This window comes from Podarcis raffonei, chromosome 3 (genome assembly GCF_027172205.1).
Source record: "Podarcis raffonei isolate rPodRaf1 chromosome 3, rPodRaf1.pri, whole genome shotgun sequence".
NCBI lineage: Eukaryota > Metazoa > Chordata > Lepidosauria > Squamata > Lacertidae > Podarcis > Podarcis raffonei.
In genome coordinates this window covers 119,739,018-119,764,323 of record NC_070604.1, presented here as the reverse complement: position 1 = coordinate 119,764,323, position 25,306 = coordinate 119,739,018, and the positions used below count along the sequence as shown (strand labels likewise).

General features: G+C 45.2%; 1 protein-coding gene across 7 annotated transcripts in view; it reads left to right on the top strand.

The window, feature by feature from the left end:
- The window catches only part of MSRA (methionine sulfoxide reductase A), a 219,238-nt gene that overhangs the window by 71,212 nt on the left and 122,720 nt on the right, over positions 1-25,306 (top strand). For 5 of the 7 annotated variants that reach the window (XM_053383776.1, XM_053383773.1, XM_053383778.1 and 2 more), the window contains 2 exons: positions 8,561-8,629; positions 18,548-18,667. In XM_053383776.1, coding sequence (XP_053239751.1) covers positions 8,561-8,629; positions 18,548-18,667 — 189 coding nt within the window. The remainder of the gene's footprint in view (positions 1-8,560; positions 8,630-18,547; positions 18,668-25,306) is intronic. The other 2 variants (XM_053383775.1, XM_053383777.1) reach the window with 2 other exon arrangements.

Below are 25,306 nucleotides of genomic sequence, written 5' to 3'. Positions count from 1 at the left end.
TTTCTCCAAAGCAGCTCTTTATTTGTAAGCTGGAACAGAACTGAACTGAAGGGTTCAGCCAGCCTGCTTATATAGAGCTCCACTACAATGCAACAGTAACCACTTTCTGTAACTATCCAATCACTGAATGTCACTTTCAATCTCTTATTTGCATATGTGGACCTGAGTGAAAACTATCTACAGTATTCCCCTGCTGGCCCAGGGTGAGAATTTCAGTACATAACACCCCGCTGAACGTCAGGCTGTGGTTGTAGGTCCTGGTTCACCATAACAGCAGTTGTACTGGAGCAAACCAGAGGCCCATCTGGTTTTTGAGGGTCTGGCTGGAAGCAAGTGATAATGTGCTTGGGGCCTTGGGCTGTTGTTTGGGTGATGAGCTACTAACACTCAGCGCAGTTGCATGCACAGTGCAGTTCTCATGTGTCTGCTCGTATTCACTGTCTTCAGTTGTCTGTTCTGAGAATAATTGAATTCAGGGAACAGCTTGCAAATCTCAGGGTAAAGCAGAGGGAACATGAGAATGGGAATGGAGAAGGGGAACGAGCACTGACGAATGTATATAAAGAGAAGAACAGTGAGCTAGGTTCTTATGGGTGTGGGTGAGTGGAGTATGGATACTGATTAGGAATTTGCTTACCATCTGTGGTCAAAACCCATGGACTGCAATCCTATGTAAATATTCCTCATTTCAGAGAAATGTGTAAATCGTTTAAAAGACTATATGTTTTTATTCTGCCTTTCCTTTTCCTGGCAGTAATGGTACAAGCTGTTTTATAAGGTGTTTTGCTTATAAAAATAAAAAATAAAATAAAAAATTGTCCAGTAGCACCTTATAGACCAACTCCGTTTGTTCTGGTATAAGCTTCTGTGTGCATGCACACTACTTCAGATACTTATACTCAGCTTATACCAGAACAAACTTAGTTGGTTTATAAGGCGCTGTTGTTGTTTAGACGTGTCCAACTCTTTGTGACCCCATGGACCAGGCACTCCTGTCTTCCACTGCCTCCCGCAGTTTGGTCAAACTCATGCTGGCAGCTTTGAGAACACTATCCCACCATCTCGTCCTCTGTCGCCCCCTTCTCCTTGTGCCCTCCATCTTTCCCAACATCAGGGTCTTTTCCAGGGAGTCTTCTCTTCTCATGAGGTGGCCAAAGTAAGGTGCTACTGGACAATTTTTTAATTTTATTTATTTTTATTTCGACTGCGTCAGACCAACATGGCTACCTACATTATTAAATTATTATTAATTATTAAAGAGAAAAATAATAATTCCCAAATCCTACCTAAAGGAATTTTGGCCCAGTTTAAAATCATTATTTACTGACATATTGTACTGAATATTGTACTGAAACACATCATATTTTGTAGCATCAATCAGTGTGCAGACAGTAATGCCGCTTGATATAATGGATGCAGTTGAATGTGGGGTGTCACATCGCGATACATCAACTGCATGAAAACATTGCTGGAACTATTTTAAGCCACCACTGTGCCCTTTGTCAGTGTCAATTTTAATAAGTGAAAATAATTTGTTCCTAGTATAACTTGGAGCCATATTGTTTTTCACAAAGCTCCCATCCAGCCAGATGAAAAGCAGTATTTGAGGGGACTTGGTGGGGGCCGCTCTTCAAGAATAGGGGCTTTTCTTTTGCTAGTCTCCTGGCAAGTGCCATTGTTGTAAACAAAAATTGCCCCTTTTCCCTTATGGGGTATTCCCTATATGGGGTATCCATATAGAGTCCTTACATATTGGTAGGAGAAAATAACAGAGGCCAACCAGAGAATATTGAGAAGCAAAGCAGCTAGTAAGCCTGATCTTTATTGATCTGTTGCAACAGGGTGCTCCCCTCACACACAGGAAAGGAGGAGGAACCCAGAACAGTGGCACGCAGGGCTTTATAAAGACTTTTGAAATTGCCACCCTGTAGATCAAGACCACCCCCAGAAACATCATACATACATCACAGAAAGGGTGTAACCCAAGACACCCCCCCCTAGATACATCATACCTACATCACAGAAAAGGCGATCTAAAACAGAAATTTGAATGTTGTTTTTCTCCTGTCATTGTTTATCTCCTGTCTGGCAGGTTACTTGATTGGATTGCCTGGGGAGCCTGGCCAGTCTTTTGTAATGATAAATACGTAGTTCCTGGGCCAGGTCACAGGCTCACACCCTATTCATATCTTGAATGTGCCCTTAGGACAGGATTTGTGAGGAAAGAGACAATGGGGAGGTTTCCCACTTTGACCTTGCAGAGAAAACATTTGCTCAGTTTAGGAATGAACATTACCATATATCTAAGACCTCAAAATTCCTATCACACCATTCAGCCTTGAAAGCCATGGAGCTGTCAGAGATCTTAGGAGAGAGACTGGGTTCAGTGGCAGTGGTGTTCGGAACAGGAGATTAAGAAGCAGGAGGCTAAAGTGCCTTTGCTAGGAGTTAAGATTATAATGGGCCCATCACCTCCTGGCAAATAGAAGGGGAAGAAATGGAGGCAGTGAGAGATTTTACTTTCTTGGGCTCCATGATCACTGCAGATGGCGACAGCAGCCACAAAAGTAAAAGACACCTGCTCCTTGGGAGAAAGGCGATGGCAAACCTAGACAGCATCTTTAAAAGCAGAGACATCACCTTGCCAACAAAGGTCCGTATAGTTAAAGCCATGGTTTTCCCAGTACTGATGTATGGAAGTGAGAGCTGGACCATAAAGAAGGCTGATCGCCGAAGAATTGATGCTTTTGAATTATGGTGCTGGAGGAGACTCTTGAGAGTCCCATGGACTGCAAGAAGATCAAATGCATCCATTCTTAAGGAAATCAGCCCTGAGTGCTCACTGGAAGGACAGATCCTGAAGCTGAGGCTCCAATACTTTGGCCACCTCATGAGAAGAGAAGACTCCCTGGAAAAGACCCTGATGTTGGGAAAGATTGAGGGCACAAGGAGAAGGGAACAACAGAGGACGAGATGGTTGGACAGTGTTCTTGAAGCTACAAACATGAGTCTGACCAAACTGCGGGAGGCAGTGGAAGACAGGAGTGCCTGGCGTGCTGTGGTCCATGGGGTCACGAAGAGTAGGACACGACTAAACGACTAAACAACAAGATTAAATAGCTTGCCATTTGGAACATGAGAACTATCAGTATCCTGCACAACTGTGTATAGCAAAGGGTGCAATTGGGGATTTAAAAGGCAGTCAAGACATCGGGGAAGGTAGTGTAGCATTGGGGCAAACACCGTGTTTGTCTGATATGGTGGCCTGACCTTGCAGAAAGTTTAAAGTAGGCCAGGAGACAAACAACTAATTTAGGCTCAGTTTATAAAAGAAAATAAGTAAACAGCACTGAAAACACCCACCCACATCCACCCTCTTGCAATCTTCTCAAATTCCCTTGAGTACCAAGCTTTGTTTGCTGTGGAGCACGAGGAGCTGATGCTTGAGAATCAAAGATGCAAACCCCCAGCAAAGCTAGTTGAGCAAGTTCTTTCAATCGTGACAATGAGAGCGAACTCTTCTACTGTTGAAGAGGAACATTTGAGTGGAAAGCAGCATTAGCAAATGGACACAATCTCTCTCTCTCTCTCTCTCTCTCTCTTTCTCTCTATCTCTCCGCCCCCCACCTGCTGACATTATTAGACGTTTCACTTATAAGATACTGAAAGAGAAAATCACAGTGACAAATACCCGCTTTTAAATTAAATACATTATTTCCATCTCTTTCTGGTTAGTATCTTGTATGCAAGTGTGAAATGCAAACCACTGGCTTCCAGATATTTCCTGATGCTTATTCACAGCAGTGAAGGGTTGTCACAAAGAGTGGGAGTTAAGGGGTAAGTCTGGGAATAGGCTGGAAATCAGGTGAAAGAAATTTCTGCCAGCATAATCCCATTGCAATCCTATTGTCTTTCCTTGTGATTTATTGCTGCATCTCAGATTGCCAGGGCTTTTTCCTGCCCCCTTAAGCCATGCAACTCTCAGAAACAAGGAATTTACTCGCTTCCTGCTGTAGCGCTTTTCTTTTTAGTTTAGAACTTAAAAGAAACATTTGGGGCTTTTTAACTTGCAAGGAATAAATGGAACAGACAGTCCATATCCTGGGAACATTGTAATCTGCTTTATAGAGAGATAGAGCATTGGTCCATCTATCGCAGTACCTTGGTTCTCAAACTTAATCCGTTCCAAAACCAAAGCGTTCCCAAACCAAGGCGCGCTATCCCATAGAAAGTAATGCAAAATGGATTAATCCGTTCCAGACTTTTAAAAACAACCCCTGAAACAGCAATTGAACATGAATTTTACTCTCTAACAATACCATTGATCCATAAAATGAAAGCAATAAACATTGTACTGCAGTCACACAAGCAGTCAATCAATCAGTCAGTCAGTCAGTCAGTCAGTCAGTCAGTAGCTGAACTGGGTTCCACACAGTCACAAAAACAAAACAAAAAAGAGCTGCAAAAACAAAACCGCAAAATAAATAGCAAAAACAGGCAGACCTCAACATAGCACTCAAAACAGAAGTGTGGCACTCAAAACGGAAGTGTGGCACTCAAATCGGAAGCGTAACACTCAAAATGGAAGCGTAACACTCAAAACGGAAGCGTGGCACTCAAAACGGAAGTATGGCACTCAAAACGGAAGTGTAAGACTCAAAACGAAGCACGTCTGGCTTCCAAAAAAAGTTTGCACACCGGAACACTTGCTTCCAGGTTTGCAGTGTTTGGGTTCCAAGTTGTTTGAGTACCAAGGCATTTGAGAACCAAGGTAACACTGTATTGCCTGCATAGACTTACTGTGGCTTCTCTACAGTTTAAAAGTGGGGATATTCCCGGCCCTTCCTGGGGATTCCGGGGATTGAACCTGGGACCTTCTGTGGAAAAAGCAGATGCTGTGTCATTGAGGTATGGCCTTTCCCTCATTCTTCTTCCTACTTCCCAGATACTTCTCCTGCTCTTCCTTCGGGAGGGTGATCTTTTGCTTCTTCCAAGTGTACAGATGGAGCAGCTTAAGCCTGTTCCAGTTAATTTTGCAGATTTTAAGAACGAAAGAAAAGCTCTGCTGGATCATACCAAGGTCCATTCAGGTGGTGGTGTGGTTGATCGAGAGCAAACAGGCAAGACTCCGACCTGTCTTTTTCAGGCTTTATTATTGCAGACTATTTACAGTGAAGAGTGTCGCAAGTTCATGTCCGGTTCAGTCGCTAGCAGAATCTGGGAGTGATCGGTCCTTGTACCTCTCCCAGCATAACAGTCGCGTGACCCCCCAACCTTCTCCTCCCCTTCCTGTGCCAAAACCTACTGCGCAGAATGGGTGCTGGCAAAGGGGGACTTCCCTCCTCTCCGGTTTGCTCAGCCTTGGCGTTGAGGCTCTCCCTAGCGTCCCCTGCTCCCACCACCTCCTCTCCACTGGAGGTGGGGCTTTCCTCCTCCCCAGAGGAGGAACTGCTTCGCAAGATCTTCGGAGGTTCCCTATAACATGACTGCCCTTCCACCTCTCGCCTCTGAGCTGATGGCGGTTCCCTGACAGTCCCTTAGTACAGCATCCTGTTCTGACACATGAAAATTAAATTATATACTTCAATTTTATATGTACTGTTTCCCTAAAATGCTCATTTTATTGGAACCTGCTTGGCTTTGCCTCATGACCATTGCTGGTCAGTTTTTTGTTTTTTGCAAAAGTTCCCGCAGGATTGCATGCTAATTGCGTTGGTGTGGTCTCATCAAAGCCAATGGAACTTGACGTTGAAATATCTGGGCACTGTTGTGGATATTGCTGTAAAGGTTTTTTAGATCTCTGACATAATGGGAGGTTGTTTAAGAAAATTAATGGAGCTCTATGTTTTCTTTAGACCCCTGTGTAACAACAGCACAATAAATTGGTATTGAAATAAACTACAGAAGTGGAATTTCTTTTTACACAGGCATAATTGAAAGCAAGTATTTTAAAAGCCTATTAGCTATAAATAACAAGTATCTAACAAAGTAACCATTATTGATTATGTGTGGTGGAGACATTAACAGTTCAAGCTAAAATTATTGAGCTCTCATGAAAATAAAGAGCTGGGGGTGGACTTCTAGGCCATGACAACCAACCCCAAGGTGTTACCTTCCTGTGGCCTTGAAGGTAATACCCACCACAGAATGCCTTCATGAGAGAATAGGCAGGGATAAAATTCTCTGTGCCAAATGCCTGCCAGGCGTTAACTTTGGAAGTGTAGACTTGATTCTGACCAAACTATGCCTCCTAGAGCAAAATATACACCAGGAGGCTTAATTTGGTCAGAATCAAGTATACACATCCAGAGTATATGCAGTACTTCCGGTAAAAGCAGAGCCATCACCTTGCCAACAAAGGTCTGTATAGTTAAAGCTATAGTTTTCCCAGTAGTGATGTATGGAAGTGAGAGCTGGACCATAAAGAAGGCTGATCGCTGAAGAATTGATGCTTTTGAATTATGGTGTTGGAGGAGACTCTTGAGAGTCCCATGGACTGCAAGAAGATCAAACCTCTCCATTCTGAAGGAAATCAGCCCTGAGTGCTCACTGGAAGGACAGATCCTGAAGCTGAGGCTCCAATACTTAGGCCACCTCATGAGAAGAGAAGACTCCCTGGAAAAGACCCTGATGCTGGGTAAGATGGAGGGCACAAGGAGAAGGGGACGACAGAGGATGAGATGGTTGGATAGTGTTTTCGAGGTTACCAGCATGAGTTTGACTAAACTGCGGGAGGCAGTGGAAGACCGGAGTGCCTGGCGTGCTCTGGTCCAGGGGGTCACGAAGAGTCGGACACAACTAAATGACTAAACAACAACAAAAGTCGCTAAAGGGCTGTGAAAATTTGTGTCCCAGGCTTTATAGACTTGTCTACCCATGTGCTATCGGAAACCAAAGGGGCTCACTGGTTGCCAGATGTGAAATATGCACATTGACATTATTTTCAGCTCTCCCACCCCACTACTGTCATTGGTGTCCCCACACCTTCCTCCTGGAAGCACATTAAAAAAAATGACATAAGGAATTGCCATTTGCAGTAAGCAAGAGTTTTTTTATGTTTGTTCACATTCACACAGCAATTTTTATTTACAGCAGGTCTTCTAGATTTAAGGACCCCAATTCAAATGTTATGGGTGTTACAGAGGCAAGGTGACCAAGTAAGCTACATGAAGAATATAACAGGCCCTCCAATACTGTCACACCTAGGGACAGGATACTGAGGGGAGCAGACCCAGACCCCAGTCTATTCTGTTTTCAGGAGTTTAGCTCACATTAGTGATCCAGGTGGCAGGTGGGCTTCCTGGCTATGGAGCAAGTGTGTTCAGGGATACCGTTGCCTGGCAAACTATACCAAATAGGTACATTTACATAATAAAGGTAAAGGTAAAGGGACCGCTGACTGTTAGGTCCAGTCACGAACGACGCTGGGGTTGTGGCGCTTATCTCGCTTTATTGGCCGAGGGAGCCGGCATACAGCTTCCGGGTCATGTGGCCAGCATGACTAAGCCGCTTCTCGCGAACCAGAGCAGTGCACGGAAACGCCGTTTACCTTCCCGCCAGAGTGGTACCTATTTATCTACTTGCACTTCGTGCTTTTGAACTGCTAGGTGGGCGGGAGCAGGGACCGAGCAACGGGAGCTCACCCCGTCACGGGGATTCGCACCTCCGACCTTCTGATCGACAAGCCCTAGGCTCTGTGGTTTAGACCACAGCACCACCCGCATCCCACATATACCGTATTTTTCGCCCCATAGGACGCACCTAGGTTTTTTTTTTGGGGGGGAATATTCCCCCCCCAGGCGTGGGGCTGGCGCAGGGGAAGCCCGAGCTTCCCCCGACCCCAGCCCTCAGAACAGGCTGCTGCCTGCAAGCCTTGCGAGCCCGGCGGGACCTCCCGCCGGGCGCACAAGGCTTGCGGACACCTTCCTGAAGCACGTGGCGTCCTCCGGAGGGCACCCCATGCTTCGGGATGCAGGCTGCCTCCCCAAGCCTCGTGCGCTGTGCGGGACCTCCCGCCGGGCGCGGGAGGCTTGCAGACACCTTCCCGAAGCACGGGGCGGCCTCCGGAGGGCACCCCGTGCTTCGAGATGCAGGCTGCTGCCCTCAAGCCTTGTGAGCCTGCGGGAAGTCCCCCGGGCTCGCAAGGCTTGCGGAGAGCTTCCTGAAGCCTGGAGAGCGAGAGGGGTCGGTGCGCACCGACCCTTCTCGCTCTCCAGGCTTCAGCGAAAGCCTGCATTCGCCCCATAGGATGCACACACATTTCCCCTTCATTTTTGGAGGGGAAAAAGTGCGTCCTATAGGGCGAAAAATACGGTACATGATACATACAACCCCCCCCAAAAAAACCCTGAAGAGCAGAATCTTTTAGTTTCATGCAATTTTTAAAAATTTTCTCTACAAGAAGTGACATTTGACAATTGCCTTTATCATCATTGCTATGAATAAAGTATTTAGCATTAACCCATGCTAGCTGAGGTATCAAATATATAAATATGTTTTAGGGGTTTGTTTCCATGATACATTTCTTTACCTGACAGGTAGCTATTTCCTTCTTTCTTAGATAAACACCATGTGAATGGAAACAGCATGGTCGAACCTTTTCCAGAGGGAACACAAATGGCAATATTTGGTAAGTTTTTCTATTATTAATAATATTGACTATCAGTGCAGCTCTTTGTGTGTGCTCTATAAAATTATTTACAATTATTATTCCACTTGGTTGTTGTTAGTATTCCCAACTCCTTGGTGGCTTATTCAAGATGACTGAGTGAGCTTCAAGGCTGAGCAGGGACTTGAATCCAAATGTGGGAAACCTTGCAACCTTGGCTATCATTCATGGTTGGTTGGTTTGTTTTTGAGAGAAACAAACCATGAGCTCATGTTTAGATGACGCAACAAGCCAAGGCTTGTGATTTGTTGCTCCTAGTGTGGGGGAGGACGACTTTTGGGCAATGAGCACACAATGGTTTAAATGTGACATGTGAATGCAGCCCTACAGTGAATGCAGCCCTACGTTTTTATTGATTTTACTTCTTATAAATTGCTCGGTTACAAGTCCTTCCTTCTGCTTTTGAGTGTTACGAGTTCATATATTTTGGTTTGGGATTTGGGAGCAACCAGGACCTCTCTGAACATTCAGTTGAGAATCATTGATTAAAAAAAGAAGTAATCACTGGTATAGATAAAAGGATTAAAAGTTCAGGAGACATTTCAATATATATGCTCACTGATGCTCATGCACAGCTCCCTAACCAAACAGTGCTTTCTCATTTTTTAGAACAGTTGCATCTTCTAAATACTTTAAACTTAATTCTTTTTCAGTTTATTGTACTTATAATCATTTGCACTGGAAAACAAATTGAGAATAAATTGTTTGGATTGAAAATGTTCCATTTTGGGTCTGATGTGTTCACCTTTTAAACTAGGCAAATTGTTATACGAGGCATGGAGAAGCAACGGAATCGGGCTCTAGATTCCTTCAAAACATCTGCAGTTACTGTGACATTACCAAGGACATTTTTGAAGTACACTGTAATACGGGAATAATACGGGAAGCTGTCCTTGATTGAGGTTGCATTAGCATTCTCTTATTTCAAAGGATCACATATTTATCTTTTTATGCTTTCTCTCTGATTTTTGTTCTTGGAGAAAAAGGCAATGCAACTGCAAACTCTTGAGTGTATGTGTAGGTCCTGTTTATGCTCTCTTTCATGGTCTTTTCCCCAAGGTACCATAATTTGTATTTTTCATTCTGACATTTTGCAGTTTATGTTTTATTTTTCATCTGCTCAGCTTGTATCTTCTTTATCTGTCTCAATGCACGTTGAGTTTGATGTCAGTCCAAATTGCTTTTCAAAAGAGACTTTTTGATCTGCAGAATACTCTTTTCAGAAGCATAGCATTCTTTCTGGAAGTGTAAAATTATTAAAATATTTTCCCTGGAGTAGTTGTAGGAACAGACCACCTGCTTGGGTTCAATGCAGAGTTAGATAAACATATATGTTGTATATCTTGACATTTCTGTTCCTCTGCTGCAGGAGGGACTTCCATAACTCAGGGATGAGGTATGCTGTGTGGTTTTGGTGTGCCCCAATAATATTGCCCTTGGAAATGATTGGCTGATCAGATCACAGTCTGAGACAGTGGGCCATATCTTTCTATGTCTATATGTGTGCATGTATGTACATACAGGGACACGGGTGGCGCTGTGGGTTAAACCACAGAGCCTAGGACTTGCCGATCAGAAGGTAGGCGGTTCGAATCCTGGCGATGGGGTGAGCTCCCGTTGCTCGGTCCCTGCTCCTGCCAACCCAGCAGTTTGAAAGCATGTCAAAGTGCAAGTAGATAAATAGGTACCGCTCCAGCGGGAAGGTAAACAGCGTTTCTGTGCGCTGCTCTGGTTCGCCAGAAGTGGCTTAGTCATGCTGGCCACATGACCCAGAAGCTGTACGCCGGCTCCCTTGGCCAGTAAAGCGAGATGAGCACCGCAACCCCAGAGTCGGTGACGACTGGACCTAATGGTCAGGAGTCCCTTTACCTTTATGTACAGTACATACAGTGTATGTGGAACATTTCTCTGAAATGCACAGCCTTCATGTCATTCCAAGGTACTTGTTCCCTGAGGACACCTGGCCTCTGGCACACTGGGCTTTGCTGCAGTTCACCAGCCGATTACTTTCCAGGTGTTTGGGAAGAAAAAGGAAGAGAGCTCCAGATGCACAGAAGTATGTTTCATTGAACCCCAGGCTTCGTTGGTCTGAATAAAACATGTCTTTGTGTACCTGGAGGTCTCCCCGCTTATCTTCTAGCATTTGGTGCCTTCTTATTCTCTCCCCTTGTGTTTTTGCAGCCTGAGGCAGGGAGCAAAGTTCCTTGTTGCCCACAGGATGCGGCTGGTTGGGTGAACTTGCTTGTTCATGCATGCTTTATGGCGACTTGTGAGGAGTCTGTTTGAGTGGATACTTATATATTTGGTATTTGGTTGGATTAGGTGGCCTCTCGGCCCTTCCCAACTCAACAATTCTATAAAGAACTGTTAAGATCCGGTAGAACTCAAACTTCATCCCTGTGGGCTCATGGCTCACTCTCTTTGACACTGCTGGGATCTTTTGCCTGCTGCTGAGTTCTAGAGCAGCCTTTCCTTTATTCCATTCCACAGAACGGTTTTGTTGTTGTTTCGTCGTGTCCGACTCTTCGTGACCCCCTGGACCAGAGCACGTCAGGCACTCCTGTCTTCTACTGCCTCCCGCAGTTTGGTCAAACTCATGCTGGTAGCTTCGAGAACACTGTCCAACCATCTCGTCCTCTGTCATCCCCTTCTCCTTGTGCCCTCCATCTTTCCCAACATCAGGGTCTTTTCCAGGGAGTCTTCTCATGAGGTGGCCAAAGTATTGGAGCCTCAGCTTCACGATCTGTCCTTCCAGTGAGCACTCAGGGCTGATTTCCTTCAGAATGGAGAGGTTTGATCTTCTTGCAGTCCATGGGACTCTCAAGAGTCTCCTCCAGCACCAACCACAGAATGGTAGAATGGTGTTTCTCTCTCCCCCACCCCATACCAGGCACTTCAGAGTATCTGTTCCCACCCCCTTTGATTTTGAACCTGCCTGGCAAATAAGATCTTTATTGGGCACCCTTCTCTAGGTGTTCTTGCTGTTTGAAGTTAGGAAGGGTGGTGACTGGAGATATTTATTTATTTATTTATTTATTTATTTATACCCCGCCCATCTGGCTGGGCTTCCCCAGCCACTCTGGGCAGCTTCCAACAAAATATTAAAACACCATAGTACATCAAACATTAAAAGCTTCCCTAAACAGGGCTGCCTTCAGATGTCTTCTAAAAGTCTGGTAGTTGTTCTTCTCTTTGACAAATCTGGTGGGAGGGCGTTCCACAGGGCGGGCGCCACCACCGAGAAGGCCCTCTGCCTGGTTCCCTGTAACTTGGCTTCTCGCAGCGAGGGAACCGCCAGAAGGCCCTCGGAGCTGGACCTCAGTGTCCAGTTAGAACGATGGGGGTAGAGGGAGGAATTCAACATCATACTAAAAATACATTCTGCCAGTACAAACATATCTGCTTGCCCAACTGAACGACCTCCCCTCTCCTCCTCCTCCTCCTCCTGTGTATTTTTCTGGGTGTCCCCCTGACTCCCAATTTTGGGGATGGTGTGAGGAGAGGAGTGGGGAAAGCCCTACTGCTGGCTCCTGCTAGGGATACTACTTAATTGAATCCATTCCAGAGTTTTTTCAGTGGTAGTACCCTGACTCTAGAAGGGACGCGGGTGGCGCTGTGGGTAAAAGCCTCAGCGCCTAGGGCTTGCCGATCGAAAGGTCGGCGGTTCGAATCCCCGCGGCGGGGTGTGCTCCCGTTGCTCGGTCCCAGCGCCTGCCAACCTAGCAGTTCGAAACCACCCCCAGGTGCAAGTAGATAAATAGGGACCGCTTACTGGCGGGAAGGTAAACAGTGTTTCCGTGTGCGGCTCTGGCTCGCCAGAGCAGCGATGTCACGCTGGCCACGTGACCCGGAAGTGTCTCCGGACAGCGCTGGCCCCCGGCCTCTTGAGTGAGATGGGCGCACAACCCTAGAGTCTGTCAAGACTGGCCCCTACGGGCAGGGGTACCTTTACCTTTACTTTACCCTGACTCTGGGGCTCCCCTGCCCCGAAGCATGCATTCCTGTTGCCTTCATTACTATATTTTATGCACTAGGAGAAGTCCGGCTTCTCTTTGGCATGCACTCTCCAGTCTCCTTTGGCGGAGAGTGTATCACACAATCTGGGGGGAAAACCCACAACCCTCACTTTGTCTATTAATTGACTCAAGTGGGATGCATGTTCTCCGGAAGTAGATGATCAGTTTTGATGCTGGGATTCTATCTTCATGATAATGTTGTGTCTGGAGAACTTTTCAATTTCCCCAATGCTGCCTAGAACTGGCTAAAGCGTACAAATGATTCCTAGGTAGTTTCGAATCCAGGCACTGCTTTGGGCCACTTCTCCTGAGCTTCAGCTGTCAATTTTTTTTTATTATTATAATATTTTATTAGGTTTAACAATAGAAAAATAGAACAATAAAAACACAGAAAAAATATAAAACACAACAATACAAACTTTCACAATACATAAAATACAAACATTTAGCAAGGGAAAAAAAAGAACAATCGACACACAAAAAATAGAATAAGAAAAACACAAATCACTCTTTTCTAATTATTCATCTTCAATTAACTTATTTTCCTGACCTCCTCACGCCTCCCTTTTTTATATCCCTTTTTAACAATTAGTTCAGCAAATTCGTATCCTACTACTTTATCCTTATATATTTTACCTCCCAAATTTATAATTTCAAATTTTTATCTCTTATTACTAGAATCCCTTCATTTTCATAGAATCATAGAATAATAGAATCATAGAGTTGGAAGAGACCACAAGGGCCATCGAGTCCAACCCCCTGCCAAGCAGGAAACACCATCAGAGCACTCCTGACATATGGTTGTCAAGCCTCTGCTTAAAGACCTCCAAAGAAGGAGACTCCACCACACTCCTTGGCAGCAAATTCCACTGTCGAACAGCTCTTACTGTCAGGAAGTTCTTCCTAATGTTTAGGTGGAATCTTCTTTCTTGTAGTTTGGATTTTATTTCAATGTCATCAGCATTCATACATTTTACAATACTTCTGTAAATAAATTTTAAATTTCCTACAATCTTCTTCCACCAACTCTTCTCCCTGGTCTCGGATTCTGCCAGTCATCTCAGCCATTTCCATATAGTCAATTACATGCATCTGCCATTCTTCCAAGGTGGGTAATTCTTGTGTCTTCCAATACTTTGCGATGAGTACTTCAGCTGCCAAATTTAATCACATACCTTCAAGCTATTCTCTGGGCTGTGGACATGGCCACAGGGGTCAGCAGTCTATTAATCAGTTGCAGAGGTAGTGATAACTCCCCAGGGAAGGCTAACTAAACATGCTTATTTTCCCAGGCATTCTGACATGTTGTTTTTAGCCCTGTTTGAGGGTCCTAATCTTGTCTTACCAGCTGGAAGTACCTGACATTGCTTGGGAATTCCAAGAAACCAAAGAATACTGAGAATCATAAATGGCTAATATAATTGGTTAGTTTCTAGGGCTATACTTGCCCCTACCCTCTGGGGTAACCCAGGAAACACCTGACCTGGATCTGGCCGGATATCAATGGGGGGGTGGAGCTAATGCTTAATTGGGTTTTTATTTTATTTTACAAAAGCCTATACAGTGGGGGATGGAGGCACTGTGTCGTCTTCCTTGTTCCCAACCACACTGCATAGAGCAGGAGGGTTCAATCCTGCTAGGTCTTGCTTTGCAAGCGTGTACTCTGACTAGTACAGTTTGGGAAGCAAATGGTTTTGTGACCCAGAATACAATTCCGCACAGTCTCTGTTCGGTTCTTTTTATACATTGCTGGATACAGAATATTCTGGATGTACAATTATTCTTAGATTGTCATTATATTGTCTCTTTGTTTTTAGTACATTTCAACCAGCAACAAAGGTAGGAGCCGGCCAGAGTACATGACTTAGTTTGAAGTTGGTTTCTGAAGTATCAAAGGAAGGCCATACCTTTGTAATCCGTTTGATGGCGGGTATGGCTTTGTTCTGTTAACTGAGCTTTCAAAGAATCTTTGAAATTGGCAGAAGGCAGCGGAGCTCTTCTGATTCACTCCTAGAGAGGACCTGGCCTGAAACACTTCTGAAACAGGAAAAGCAAAATGAGAAAGAAAAGAATGCACCACAGGATGTCCAGTAGAACCCGGCCCTAAAAATAAAAGATGGAAAGCAAAAAACAAATCCTAAACCCATTTGGAGTCGTAGTTTAACTTTTGGGGCCAGTGGGGACATTTTGAATTTTGAGAAACTGCTCTGGGTTGCCAGTTGCATAGTTGATGCCTTGGAATGTGGCACAAAATGGCTGCCATGGGGGCACAGCATAACACAAAATGGCTGGCACGTTTGAAAGAGAAGAAAATGAGACTGTATAGAGGAAGCAGCTGCCCCTCCTGCCCAGCTGGCAGCCACAGCATCCTGAGCATGCAGGGGTACCATTCTTTTCACTTAAGTGGCTGGCAGGCAGCAGCAGTGGTGTGGGCAAAGATGTCATTGCTCCTTATGAGAGCCTGCTACATCACTGAGCTTACCTAGTGGCCGTGAAGACAGGAAAGAAGGCATACTTTCCTGCTTCCATTGCACCCTCATTGGGCCGTCCAGCAGAGCTTTTCTGGGTAGTGTGGGGCCTTTTACAGTATGACCCAAAGGAGGTGGCAGAACAGACAGTAGCTGGCTGTCACTTGTTTGCAAAGCATTTTGAGGATAAAATCACTTGCATCCATCAGGACCTTGACTCCACTGTTAAAGTCGATGAATATTGAGATGTGTCCTGTTATGTTGGATGAATTTCAGATAGCAAAGTTCGAGGATATGGAGATGTTTCTTTCTTTCAGGGCAACCACTTGCGTTCTGGACCCTTGCCCCTCTTGGCTGATAAAAACTGGCAGGGAGGGAATTGCTGGCTGGGTCAGGGAGATGATTAATGCCTCCTTGAGAGAGGGGGTGGTCCCTGGCTGCTTGAAGGAGGCAGTGATAAGACCACTCTTCAAGAAACCCACCTTGGATTTGGAAGATCTAAGTAACTATTGTCCAGTGGTCAACCTCCCCTTCTTGGACAAGGTTCTTGAGAGGGTGGTTGTGGACCAGATCCAGGCACTTTTGAAGGAAACATATTTTCTTGATCCATTTCAATCGGGTTTAGGCCTGGTGTTGGCATAGAAACTGCTTTGGTGGCCTGTATGATGATGTCTGTTGGGAGAGAGACGGGGGAGATGTGGAGCCTTCAATGTGGGGTTCTTCAGGGTTCAATTTTATCTCCCATGCTGTTTAACATCTACAAGAAACCAGTGAATGGGGTCATTCAGAGTTTTGAAGTAGGTTGTCAGCAATGTGCTGATGACACACAGCTCTACTTCTCTTTTATATCGGCTGGTGTGGCAGTGGATGTGCTGGACCATTGCCTTGCCTCATCAATGGACTAGATGAGAGCCACCAAACTGAAGCTTAATCCAGATAAGACGGAGGCACTCTTAGTGGGTGGCTTCCTAGACCAGATGGATGGGAGGTTGTCTGCTCTTGTTGGTTTTGCACTGCCTCTGAAGGAGTGGGTACACAACGTGGGGATACTTCTGGATCCTTTGCCGGTTCTTGAGGCTCAGGTGGCCTTGGTGGTGCACAGTTCCTTCCATTAGGTTTGAAGAGTATCCAAGTTTGTCCAGTTATTTTGTTGTTGTTGTTTAGTCGTTTAGTCGTGTCCAACTCTTCGTGACCCCATGGACCGGAGCACGCCAGGCACTCCTGTCTTCCACTGCCTCCCGCAGTTTGGTCAAACTCATGCTGGTAGCTTCGAGAACACTGTCCATCTCGTCCTCTGTCATCCCCTTCTCCTTGTGCCCTCCATCTTTCCCAACATCAGGGTCTTTTCCAGGGAGTCTTCTCTTCTCATGCGGTAGCCAAAGTATTGGAGTCTCAGCTTCAGATGTAACTCGTCTTTATTCTAACATGGTTAATGAAGCTAGCACCTACTGGCTACCATCCAAAAGCCGTTGAACTTTTGGGTTTCTTCTAGACATCTGAAGGGATGAATTTCATAGGGAAGTGGCACCCCTTCCCTGTCACAAGGATCACAAAGAACAGCAAACCCCACTTTCTCAGGTCTGAGCTAAGAAGTAGATATCACCATAGAGCACCTGAAGCCCACTTTCGATATGTAGGACTTCTGATTCAAGGAAGGACACACAAAAAAGACACTTTTCCTTGCTTCCACTTGAAGCCTTTCCCCTAGTTAAGTTGGCTTTTTTTTTTTTAAGGTAATGACTCACAGGGCAGGAGACTACAGGGTGAATGGATTCAAGATGGTGCCTGTTGTACCAAGGTCCGTTCTGTCTGCTATTTAATTTGTTGTTTGCTTTGGAGCATTCAGCTTCAAAGGGAGAATTTTCAGGCCAGGCCCTGTTTATATTTAGATATTTGCTAACTTGTAATTGCAGATAATTTGAATTGGTGAAGCTCTTGTTAAAATTAGTGGAATTCTGTTGAGTTGAAGCTCCGACTTAATGGCTAGCTGGCCATGTCAGTGAATAAATATTTCATTTTTGTGTGTACTTTGAATATTATTTTCATGCATAAATTGACTAGCCTAGAGAGCGCCCCCCCAAAAAAAATTCCTGTATGATCTCTAATTTAGTTAATTATTGCTCTGCCACCTTTAAAGATTGCAGATGCCAGGAAGCAGAACATTAAATGAATGTTTGCCATTAATACAAATTATTGTGTTTTGACAGTTTGTTAATCAGCTAAAAGAAAATTATGCTGTAAAAATATGTACAATTGCCATTTAACCAACCCTAAGGCTTTTACATGGATGGGGATTCTCATCCCTAAAGGTTGTGCATTTTGAAATCCTTTTTTTTTCAGGAAATGGGTCATCTAAAGTATGGAAGAATTAGGTTTTTATTTTATTTCAAGAAAAGTATGTGTTCATGACAACTGAGGGTATCTAATTAGGTTACCATTGAAGAGTTCCTTTCCCTCCCATTGGATCAAAGGGTCTGCTCAGATTCTTCCTTGTTATATAGGGGAAGTGTGATCCTATTGGTACTACTGAAACTTTTGACGCAGCTGCCCTCCAAATCCTTCTGGTCCTCCTGGAACAGGCAGGGGTTGGCAGTATTCTACTGAGGATATTAATGGACTGACTGATACCAGACAGTGACTCCATGCAACAACTGGTCTTTCCCTTGGGATATATCTTATAGCAGGGGGAGAATACAATTTGGTGCCAGTCACAAAATGGCTGCCATTGGGTAGAGCATAATTCAGAATGGCTGCCATAGGGAGATTTTCTTTTTAAATGAAAACTCAGAGTCTGGGGAACCTGCCCAGGCATACCAGTGAGTATCTGAGCTCTGTCATAGTGGCACCAGTTTTGACAGAGCTTTTTTTTTTTAATGTTCTTAAATGTATAGTAATTACCGTATTTCTTGCTCTATAAGACTTACCAGACCACAAGACGCACCTAGTTTTTGGAGGAGGAAAACAAGAAAAAAAATATTCTGAATCTCAGAAGCCAGAACAGCAAGAGGGATCACTGCGCAGTGAAAGCAGCAACCCCTCTTGCTGTTCTGGCTTCTGGGATAGCTGCGCAGCCTGCATTCGCTCCATAAGACGCACACACATTTCCCCTTACTATTTAGGAGGGAAAAAGTGAGTCTTATAGAGCAAAAAATACGGTATATCTTTTTCTTTCCCTTCCCCTTTTAATTATTATTTTTTACAGAGTTTTTGATAGTAGTTTGGAAGACAGGGTTCCCTTTTCTTGAATTTATTGTTCTTGGTTTTGTTTTGTTTTTCTTAAATAGTTTATGTTTTTTATTCTTAGCTGTGTTGTATGGCACATTGAATATGCTCTTTTAAGCAAAAACCTTGTAAGTCTTTTGTAACAAGAATGCTTTCTGTTTTGTTCCATACAGGGATGGGCTGCTTCTGGGGTGCTGAGAGGAAATTTTGGCGACAGAAAGGAGTCTACTCAACTCAAGTGGGCTATGCTGGAGGACACACCCCAAATCCCACCTATGAAGAGGTCTGTTCAGGTAGGCCTGACTCTTTCATGGATTATAAGCCTTTTTCTGAAGCACTGTGATGTAAGTCCCCTCCCCCAAACAAACAGGTTGTTAAGACTATTCTATAGAAGTAAGATTAGTGGCATATAAGCATAGCTGTCAACTTACAGATTTGAAAATAAGGGACCAGCAGCCTTGAAAATAAGGGACCTGCAGCCTCACCTGTTCCAGGCACTCCAGTCTTCCTGTCCTCCTGCAGTCTGGTCAAACTCATGCTGGTAGCTTCGAGAACACTGTCCAACCAACTTTGTAACCAGAGGTTCAACTGAATAGAATCTGAATCACATGCACCACAAGGCCTATGCAGCCTCAATTTAAGATGGCTCCCCGGCCTGGCTTTGCACTGCAAAGTTTGCAGCAGCATGTGCAACAAAATGGCATCCAGCACTCAAAAACCCCCTCAGCTTGCATTAACTAGCCACACACAAGGCATGCAAGCTCCACCCCCCAGTCGTTCTTAGACTTCTTATTGGGTGAGCAACACAGCCAAGCAACACAGTTGGAGCCTCCCTCCTCCCTGGCCGGCAGGGAGGGAGGGAGGGAGGGAGAGGAGCTGCTTCCTTTGAAATTTAAGGGACATCATTTAAGGGACATTTAAGGGACATCTATCAATAAGGGACAGCAGCGGGACATGGCGCTGGAATAAGGGACTGTCCCTTCAAATAAGGGACATTTGACAGCTATGCATATAAGCATGCAGACTTGCCTCACGCCAACCCAGAACACTGATCTTTCTCCATAGACCAGGGTTTCCTACTCTGGTCTGCCAAGGACTTAGGCAGAAAAGCCTTTGGCAGCTCAGATATCAAGAGTTCCATTCAGCTGGAGGTGCAGGCCAGGGATTGAATCTGTGACCTTCAGTATGGAAACCAAGTGTTCAAATGCTGACCTGTGGCTGGGCTCTGTGTGCGCTCCGCACTGAAAAGCATAAATAAAACGAGTGCTCCATCAAAGGAACCCAGATTTGGTGCCAAGAAAAGGGAGAATTCCATAACCCATTTTGACAGTGAAGCGCAGATTTATTTGTTTTCCCCGGGATATTCCCAGGGGAACTGAAGGAGGCAGTGGTGCGTCCGCTCTTAAAGAAAACATCATTAGATCCCTTAGATCTATCCAATTACCGCTCGGTTTCGAATCTTCCATTCCTGGGTAAGGTGATTGAGAGAGCGGTTGCTGAAAAGCTTGGTAGGTTTCTGGATGAAACATCGGCTCTCGATCCATTCCAGTCCGGCTTCCGCGCTGGTCATGGGACCGAGACGGCTCTGGTCACCCTAACAGATGATCTCCGCAGGCAGCTGGATCGAGGCGGGTCGGGGCTGCTGATTCTTCTAGACCTGTCAGCAGCCTTCGACATGGTCGATCACGAACTCCTGGACCACCGCCTTGCCGACGTGGGGATCCAGGGCACAGTCCTTCAATGGCTGCGCTCGTTTCTCTCTGGTCGGGGACAGAGGGTGGCGCTTGGGGGGGAATTGTCATCGCGCCACTCCTTGGTGTGTGGAGTGCCTCAGGGTGCGATTCTCTCCCCGATGCTTTTTAACATCTTTATGCGCCCCCTCGCCCAGCTTGTCCGGAGTTTTGGGCTGGGTTGCCATCAGTATGCCGATGACACCCAACTCTATCTGTTGATGGACGGCCATCCTGACTCGGCCCCAGACACACTGACCAGATGTCTGGAAGCTGTGGCTGGATGGTTACGTGGGAGCCGGTTGAAGTTAAATCCTTCGAAGACAGAGGTCCTCTGGCTGGGACGGAGCGATATGGGATTGAGGGGGCAACTCCCATCTCTTGCGGGGGTGCAATTAGTGCCAGCATCGTCCGTTAAGAGTTTGGGTGTAATCTTCGATACCTCCCTCTCTATGGAGGCGCAGATTACAGCTATAACAAAGGCGGCATTTTTTCATCTCCGCCAAGCTAAGCAGTTGGCTCCTTATCTCTCTCGCCCTGACCTAGCCACTGTGATCCACGTGACGGTCACCTCCAGACTGGATTATTGTAACTCGCTCTACGTGGGGCTGCCCTTGAGACTGACCCAGAAACTCCAGCGGGTGCAGAATGCCGCGGCGAGACTCCTTATGGGGTCTTCGCTGCGAGATCATATTCATCCAGTACTATACCAGCTGCACTGGCTCCTGGTGGAGTACAGGATCAGGTTTAAGGTGCTGGTTTTAACCTTTAAAGCCCTATACGGCCTAGGACCCTCGTACCTACGGGACCGCCTCTCCTGGTATGTCCCACAGAGAAATTTACGGTCTGAAAATAAAAACATCCTGAAGATCCCAGGCCACAGAGAGGTTAGGCTGGCCTCAACTAGAGCCAGGGCTTTCTCGGCCGCGGCTCCAATCTGGTGGAACGCTCTGTCACAAGAGACTAGGGCCCTGCGGGACCTGACATCTTTCCGTAGGGCCTGCAAGACAGAGCTGTTCCACCAGGCCTTTGGTCAGGGCGCAGCCTGACCCCCTCCTCTGGCAATCTGCACAGAATTTTGCTTAATGGTTGCCATCAATTTGATTTTAATTTGATTTTAATTAATTTTATAATGAATGTTTTTAGAATGTTGGATTATTTTGATTGTTGTTAGCCGCCCTGAGCCCAGCTTCGGCTGGGGAGGGCGGGATATAAATAAAATTGATGATGATGATTATTATTATTATTAGTGCTCTCCTTAAATAATGGGATGTGGGTGGCGCTGTGGTCTAAACCACAGAGCCTAGGACTTGCTAATCGGAAGGCCGGCGGTTCGAATCCCCACCATGGGGTGAATTCCCGTTGCTTGGTCCCTGCTCCTGCCAACCTAGCAGTTTGAAAGCACGTCAAAGTGCAAGTAGATAAATAGGTACCGCTCCGGTGGGAAGGTAAATGGCGTTTCCGTGTGCTGCTCTGGTTCACCAGAAGTGGGCGGCTTAGTCATGCTGGCCACATGACCCAGAAGCTGTACGCCGGCTCCCTCAGCCAGTAAAGCGAGATGAGCACCGCAACCCCAGAGTTGGCCATGACTGGGCCTAATGGTCAAGGGTCCCTTTACCTTTACCTGCTTACATGGGATTGTGGGAACTGTGGCAATGTGCCCAGCAAATACTCCCATTCCCTGGTAATGTTTTGCATTGGGGATTGCATACAATCTGCAAGGTTAGGAAACTTCCTTTTGCAATAAGTCACTTGTTGTTGTTATTTAGTCGTTTAGTCGTGTCCTACTCTTCGTGACCCCATGGACCAGAGCACGCCAGGCACTCCTGTCTTCCACTGCCTCCCACAGTTTGGTCAAACTCATGCTGGTAGCTTCGAGAACACTATCCAACCATCTTGTCCTCTGTCGTCCCCTTCTCCTTGTGCCCTCCATCTTTCCCAACATCAGGGTCTTTTCCAGGGAGTCTTCTCTTCTCCTGAGGTGGCCAAAGTCTTGGAGCCTCAGCTTCAGGATCTGTCCTTCCAGTGAGCACTCAGGGCTGATTTCCTTCAGAATGGAGAGGTTTGATCTTCTTGCAGTCCATGGGACTCTCAAGAGTCTCCTCCAGCACCAGAATTCAAAAGCATCCATTCTTTGGCGATCAGCCTTCTTTATGGTCCAACTCTCACTTCCATACATCACTACTGGGAAAACCATGGTTTTAACTACACGGACCTTTGTTGGCAAGGTGATGTCTCTGCTTTTTAAGATGCTGTCTAGGTTTGTCATTGACCTTAAGTCACAGCACGATCATTTGTGGGTCTTGATCTGCTAGTAGAAGACCAGTATCTCAAGGTGCTATGTCGTCCTTGGTTTCCTGTGGGTGCAAGGGGCCAACCCAGCTGCCCTGGAAATCCAAGAAGTCATTGGAATGACTGGAGTGTTGTTACGACTGCAAAATGGGGAAAAGCCATAGAGTATCTGCTTTGCATGCAGGAGTTCCCGGGTTGAATCATAGACATCTCCAGGTAGAGCTGGAAAAGAAGCTCATGTCTAAAACCATGGAGAGTCCCTGCCAGTCCAGATAGACCAATGGGCAGACTCAGCATTACTTGACTTCTTATGCAATCCGAGGGTTGTGCGCTAGGAGCTTGTAAAATAAGGCATTAGAGACCGGGTGCACTTGTATTTTTCTCGGACATAAAGGATGCAAAGTTTGTGGCCTAGCCTCTGTGCCATAACAGCTGTGATGTAATTCCGCCATCAGGAGCAGGGGTCAGCAAACTTTTTCAGCAGGGGGCCGGTCCACTGTCCCTCAGACCTTGTGGGGGGCCGGAATATATATATATATATATATATTGGGGGGGGGAAATGAACGAATTCCTATGCCCCACAAATAACCCAGAGATACATTTTAAATAAAAGGGCACGTTCTACTCATGTAAAAACACCAGGCAGGGCCCACAAATAACCCAGAGATGCATTTTAAATGAAAGGACACATTCTGCTGGGGAAGCCCAGCCAGATGGGCGGGGTATAAATAATAAATTATTATTATTATTATTATTATTATTATTATTATTATTATTATTATTGCACATGTAAAAACATGCTTCTTCACAGACTGTCGGCAGACTGGATTTAGAAGGCAATTGGGCCGGATCCGGCCCCCGGTCCTTAGTTTGCCTACCCATGATCAGGAGTAACAGAGTGGCTTGGGCTAGCGCAGAATATCTCTAAAAATACGATGTTTTGGTATCAGAAACTACAAAAGTGATCATCTTACACAAACTCTGCCTGAAAGCAAAATAATCCGTGCCCAGATTTTTTATCTACAACACACTTGAAAACCTTCTAAGATTAATTGACCCCATTTTGATTGCCATGCGCTATTAGCAGAAACTAGGAGCAAAGAGTTATTATATATATATGATTTTAAGAATAGTTGGTGCACAGCACCTTTTCTGGTGGCAAGATGGATGCCACGTTGCATTGAACTGAAGGAGCAATCGGCCTGCTCAGATTTCTGAAGCCAATAAGTACTCTGATAGGGAATTATTTTTACATCACAGTAAATTGTCCTACAGATGCAAATTTAAAAAGGCATTTGCAATGGATAAGTGTTTGGGCTATTTCCAGTGCATTTTACTCAATACACAAATACACATTTTTTGGCAAGCATTATGTGAAACTCATGATGTTCATTCAGTATGAAACATCTCTTCATAGTTTGCTTACAGATGTTCAGAACAATTCTTTGTTTATCAATGTATTCATAAGCTATTTGAAATCTGCACATCTCAAGTGGAACTGAAATCTGATGGAGGCAGAAAGTACTTGGTGGTTTATCAGCTGCTTCACTGCAATTACCTCCGCCCGCACTTCTTGAAATCAGAATGTTTTTACATTATATTTCTGATTCATACTTGGGGTATGCAACCATGTAATTTCCCGGAATTTAGGGTAGCTTTTTAAAAAAGTAATTATATGGGGAAACATGGTGCTTTAAACATTATTTATCATTGTGTTACCCCGAAAGTCATTTGGTTGGCCTGTTTTAAATCTTGTCACCCTCTGATGGTTTTTCTCAACAGCTGTCAGTTTATCTTTTAATATGCGTGAGTGATCTTTGAAAATTAATAGCAATTTAAATATATGCATCCTGCCATTAGCTTTGTTGCCATGATACCTACGGCATTGTGTGACAAATTATGCTGGTCACACAATTAGCTTTCGGGGGGCGACCCACCTGATCGTGTTCTTTGTGGTTGCCTTTTCCTTTTATAATCCTAGTCTAAAAGCTACTTTAGATATTACTGTGGAGTGCATGAAGAGAAGGAGAAATGAGATTGCCACTCAAGTAGCCCAGTGTCCTTGGTTAATGTTTCTAAGAATTTTTAAGGATTTGTGGAGGCGACACAAACGCTGTCTTGAACAATGCTTTTCTCTGTTCTACCTTCCCTTATTGATGGGAAGAAATTCAAGGCCTCTTCTGCAGGTTCGGCTTCATTTGGAGAAGAGTGCATTGGGTACATAGCATACCTTTCCGGAAGAAGTAGGGAAGGCTCAGAGGGTGATAGTGCCAAGGCAGAATGGAACCATGGCCCCTGATTCCATTGAGCTCAGAGCACCTGTTGAAGATGAATTTTCCACTATCCAACCTTGTCCAACTCAGTATAAGTTTTATATTGTGTTGTTTTATATTTTTGTCATCATTTATTGTGCAGTTTTACTATTTGTACACCGCTTTGGAATCCTACCTTGGGATCCCACCTTGAGCAGGAAAACTATTTATTTATATAAAAAAATTATGCAGCCCTTCAGCAAAAAGTCCCAGGTCAGGTTACAATAATGTAATGTAATGTAATGTAATGTAATGTAATGTAATGTAATGTAATGGTAAAGGGACCCCTGACCATTAGGTCCAGTCATGACCAGCTCTGGGGTTGCGACGCTCATCTCGCTTTATTGGCCAAGGGAGCTGGCGTACCACTTCAGGGTCATGTGGCCAGCATGACTAAGCCGCTTCTGGCGAACCAGAGCAGTGCACGGAAACGGCGTTTACCTTCCCGCCGGAGCGGTACCTATTTATCTACTTGCACTTTGACGTGCTTTTGAACTGCTAGGTTGGCAGGAGCAGGGACCGAGCAACGGGAGCTCACCCCGCCGTGGGGATTTGAACTGCCGACCTTTTGATACCTAACAATAGATTACACTGTTCT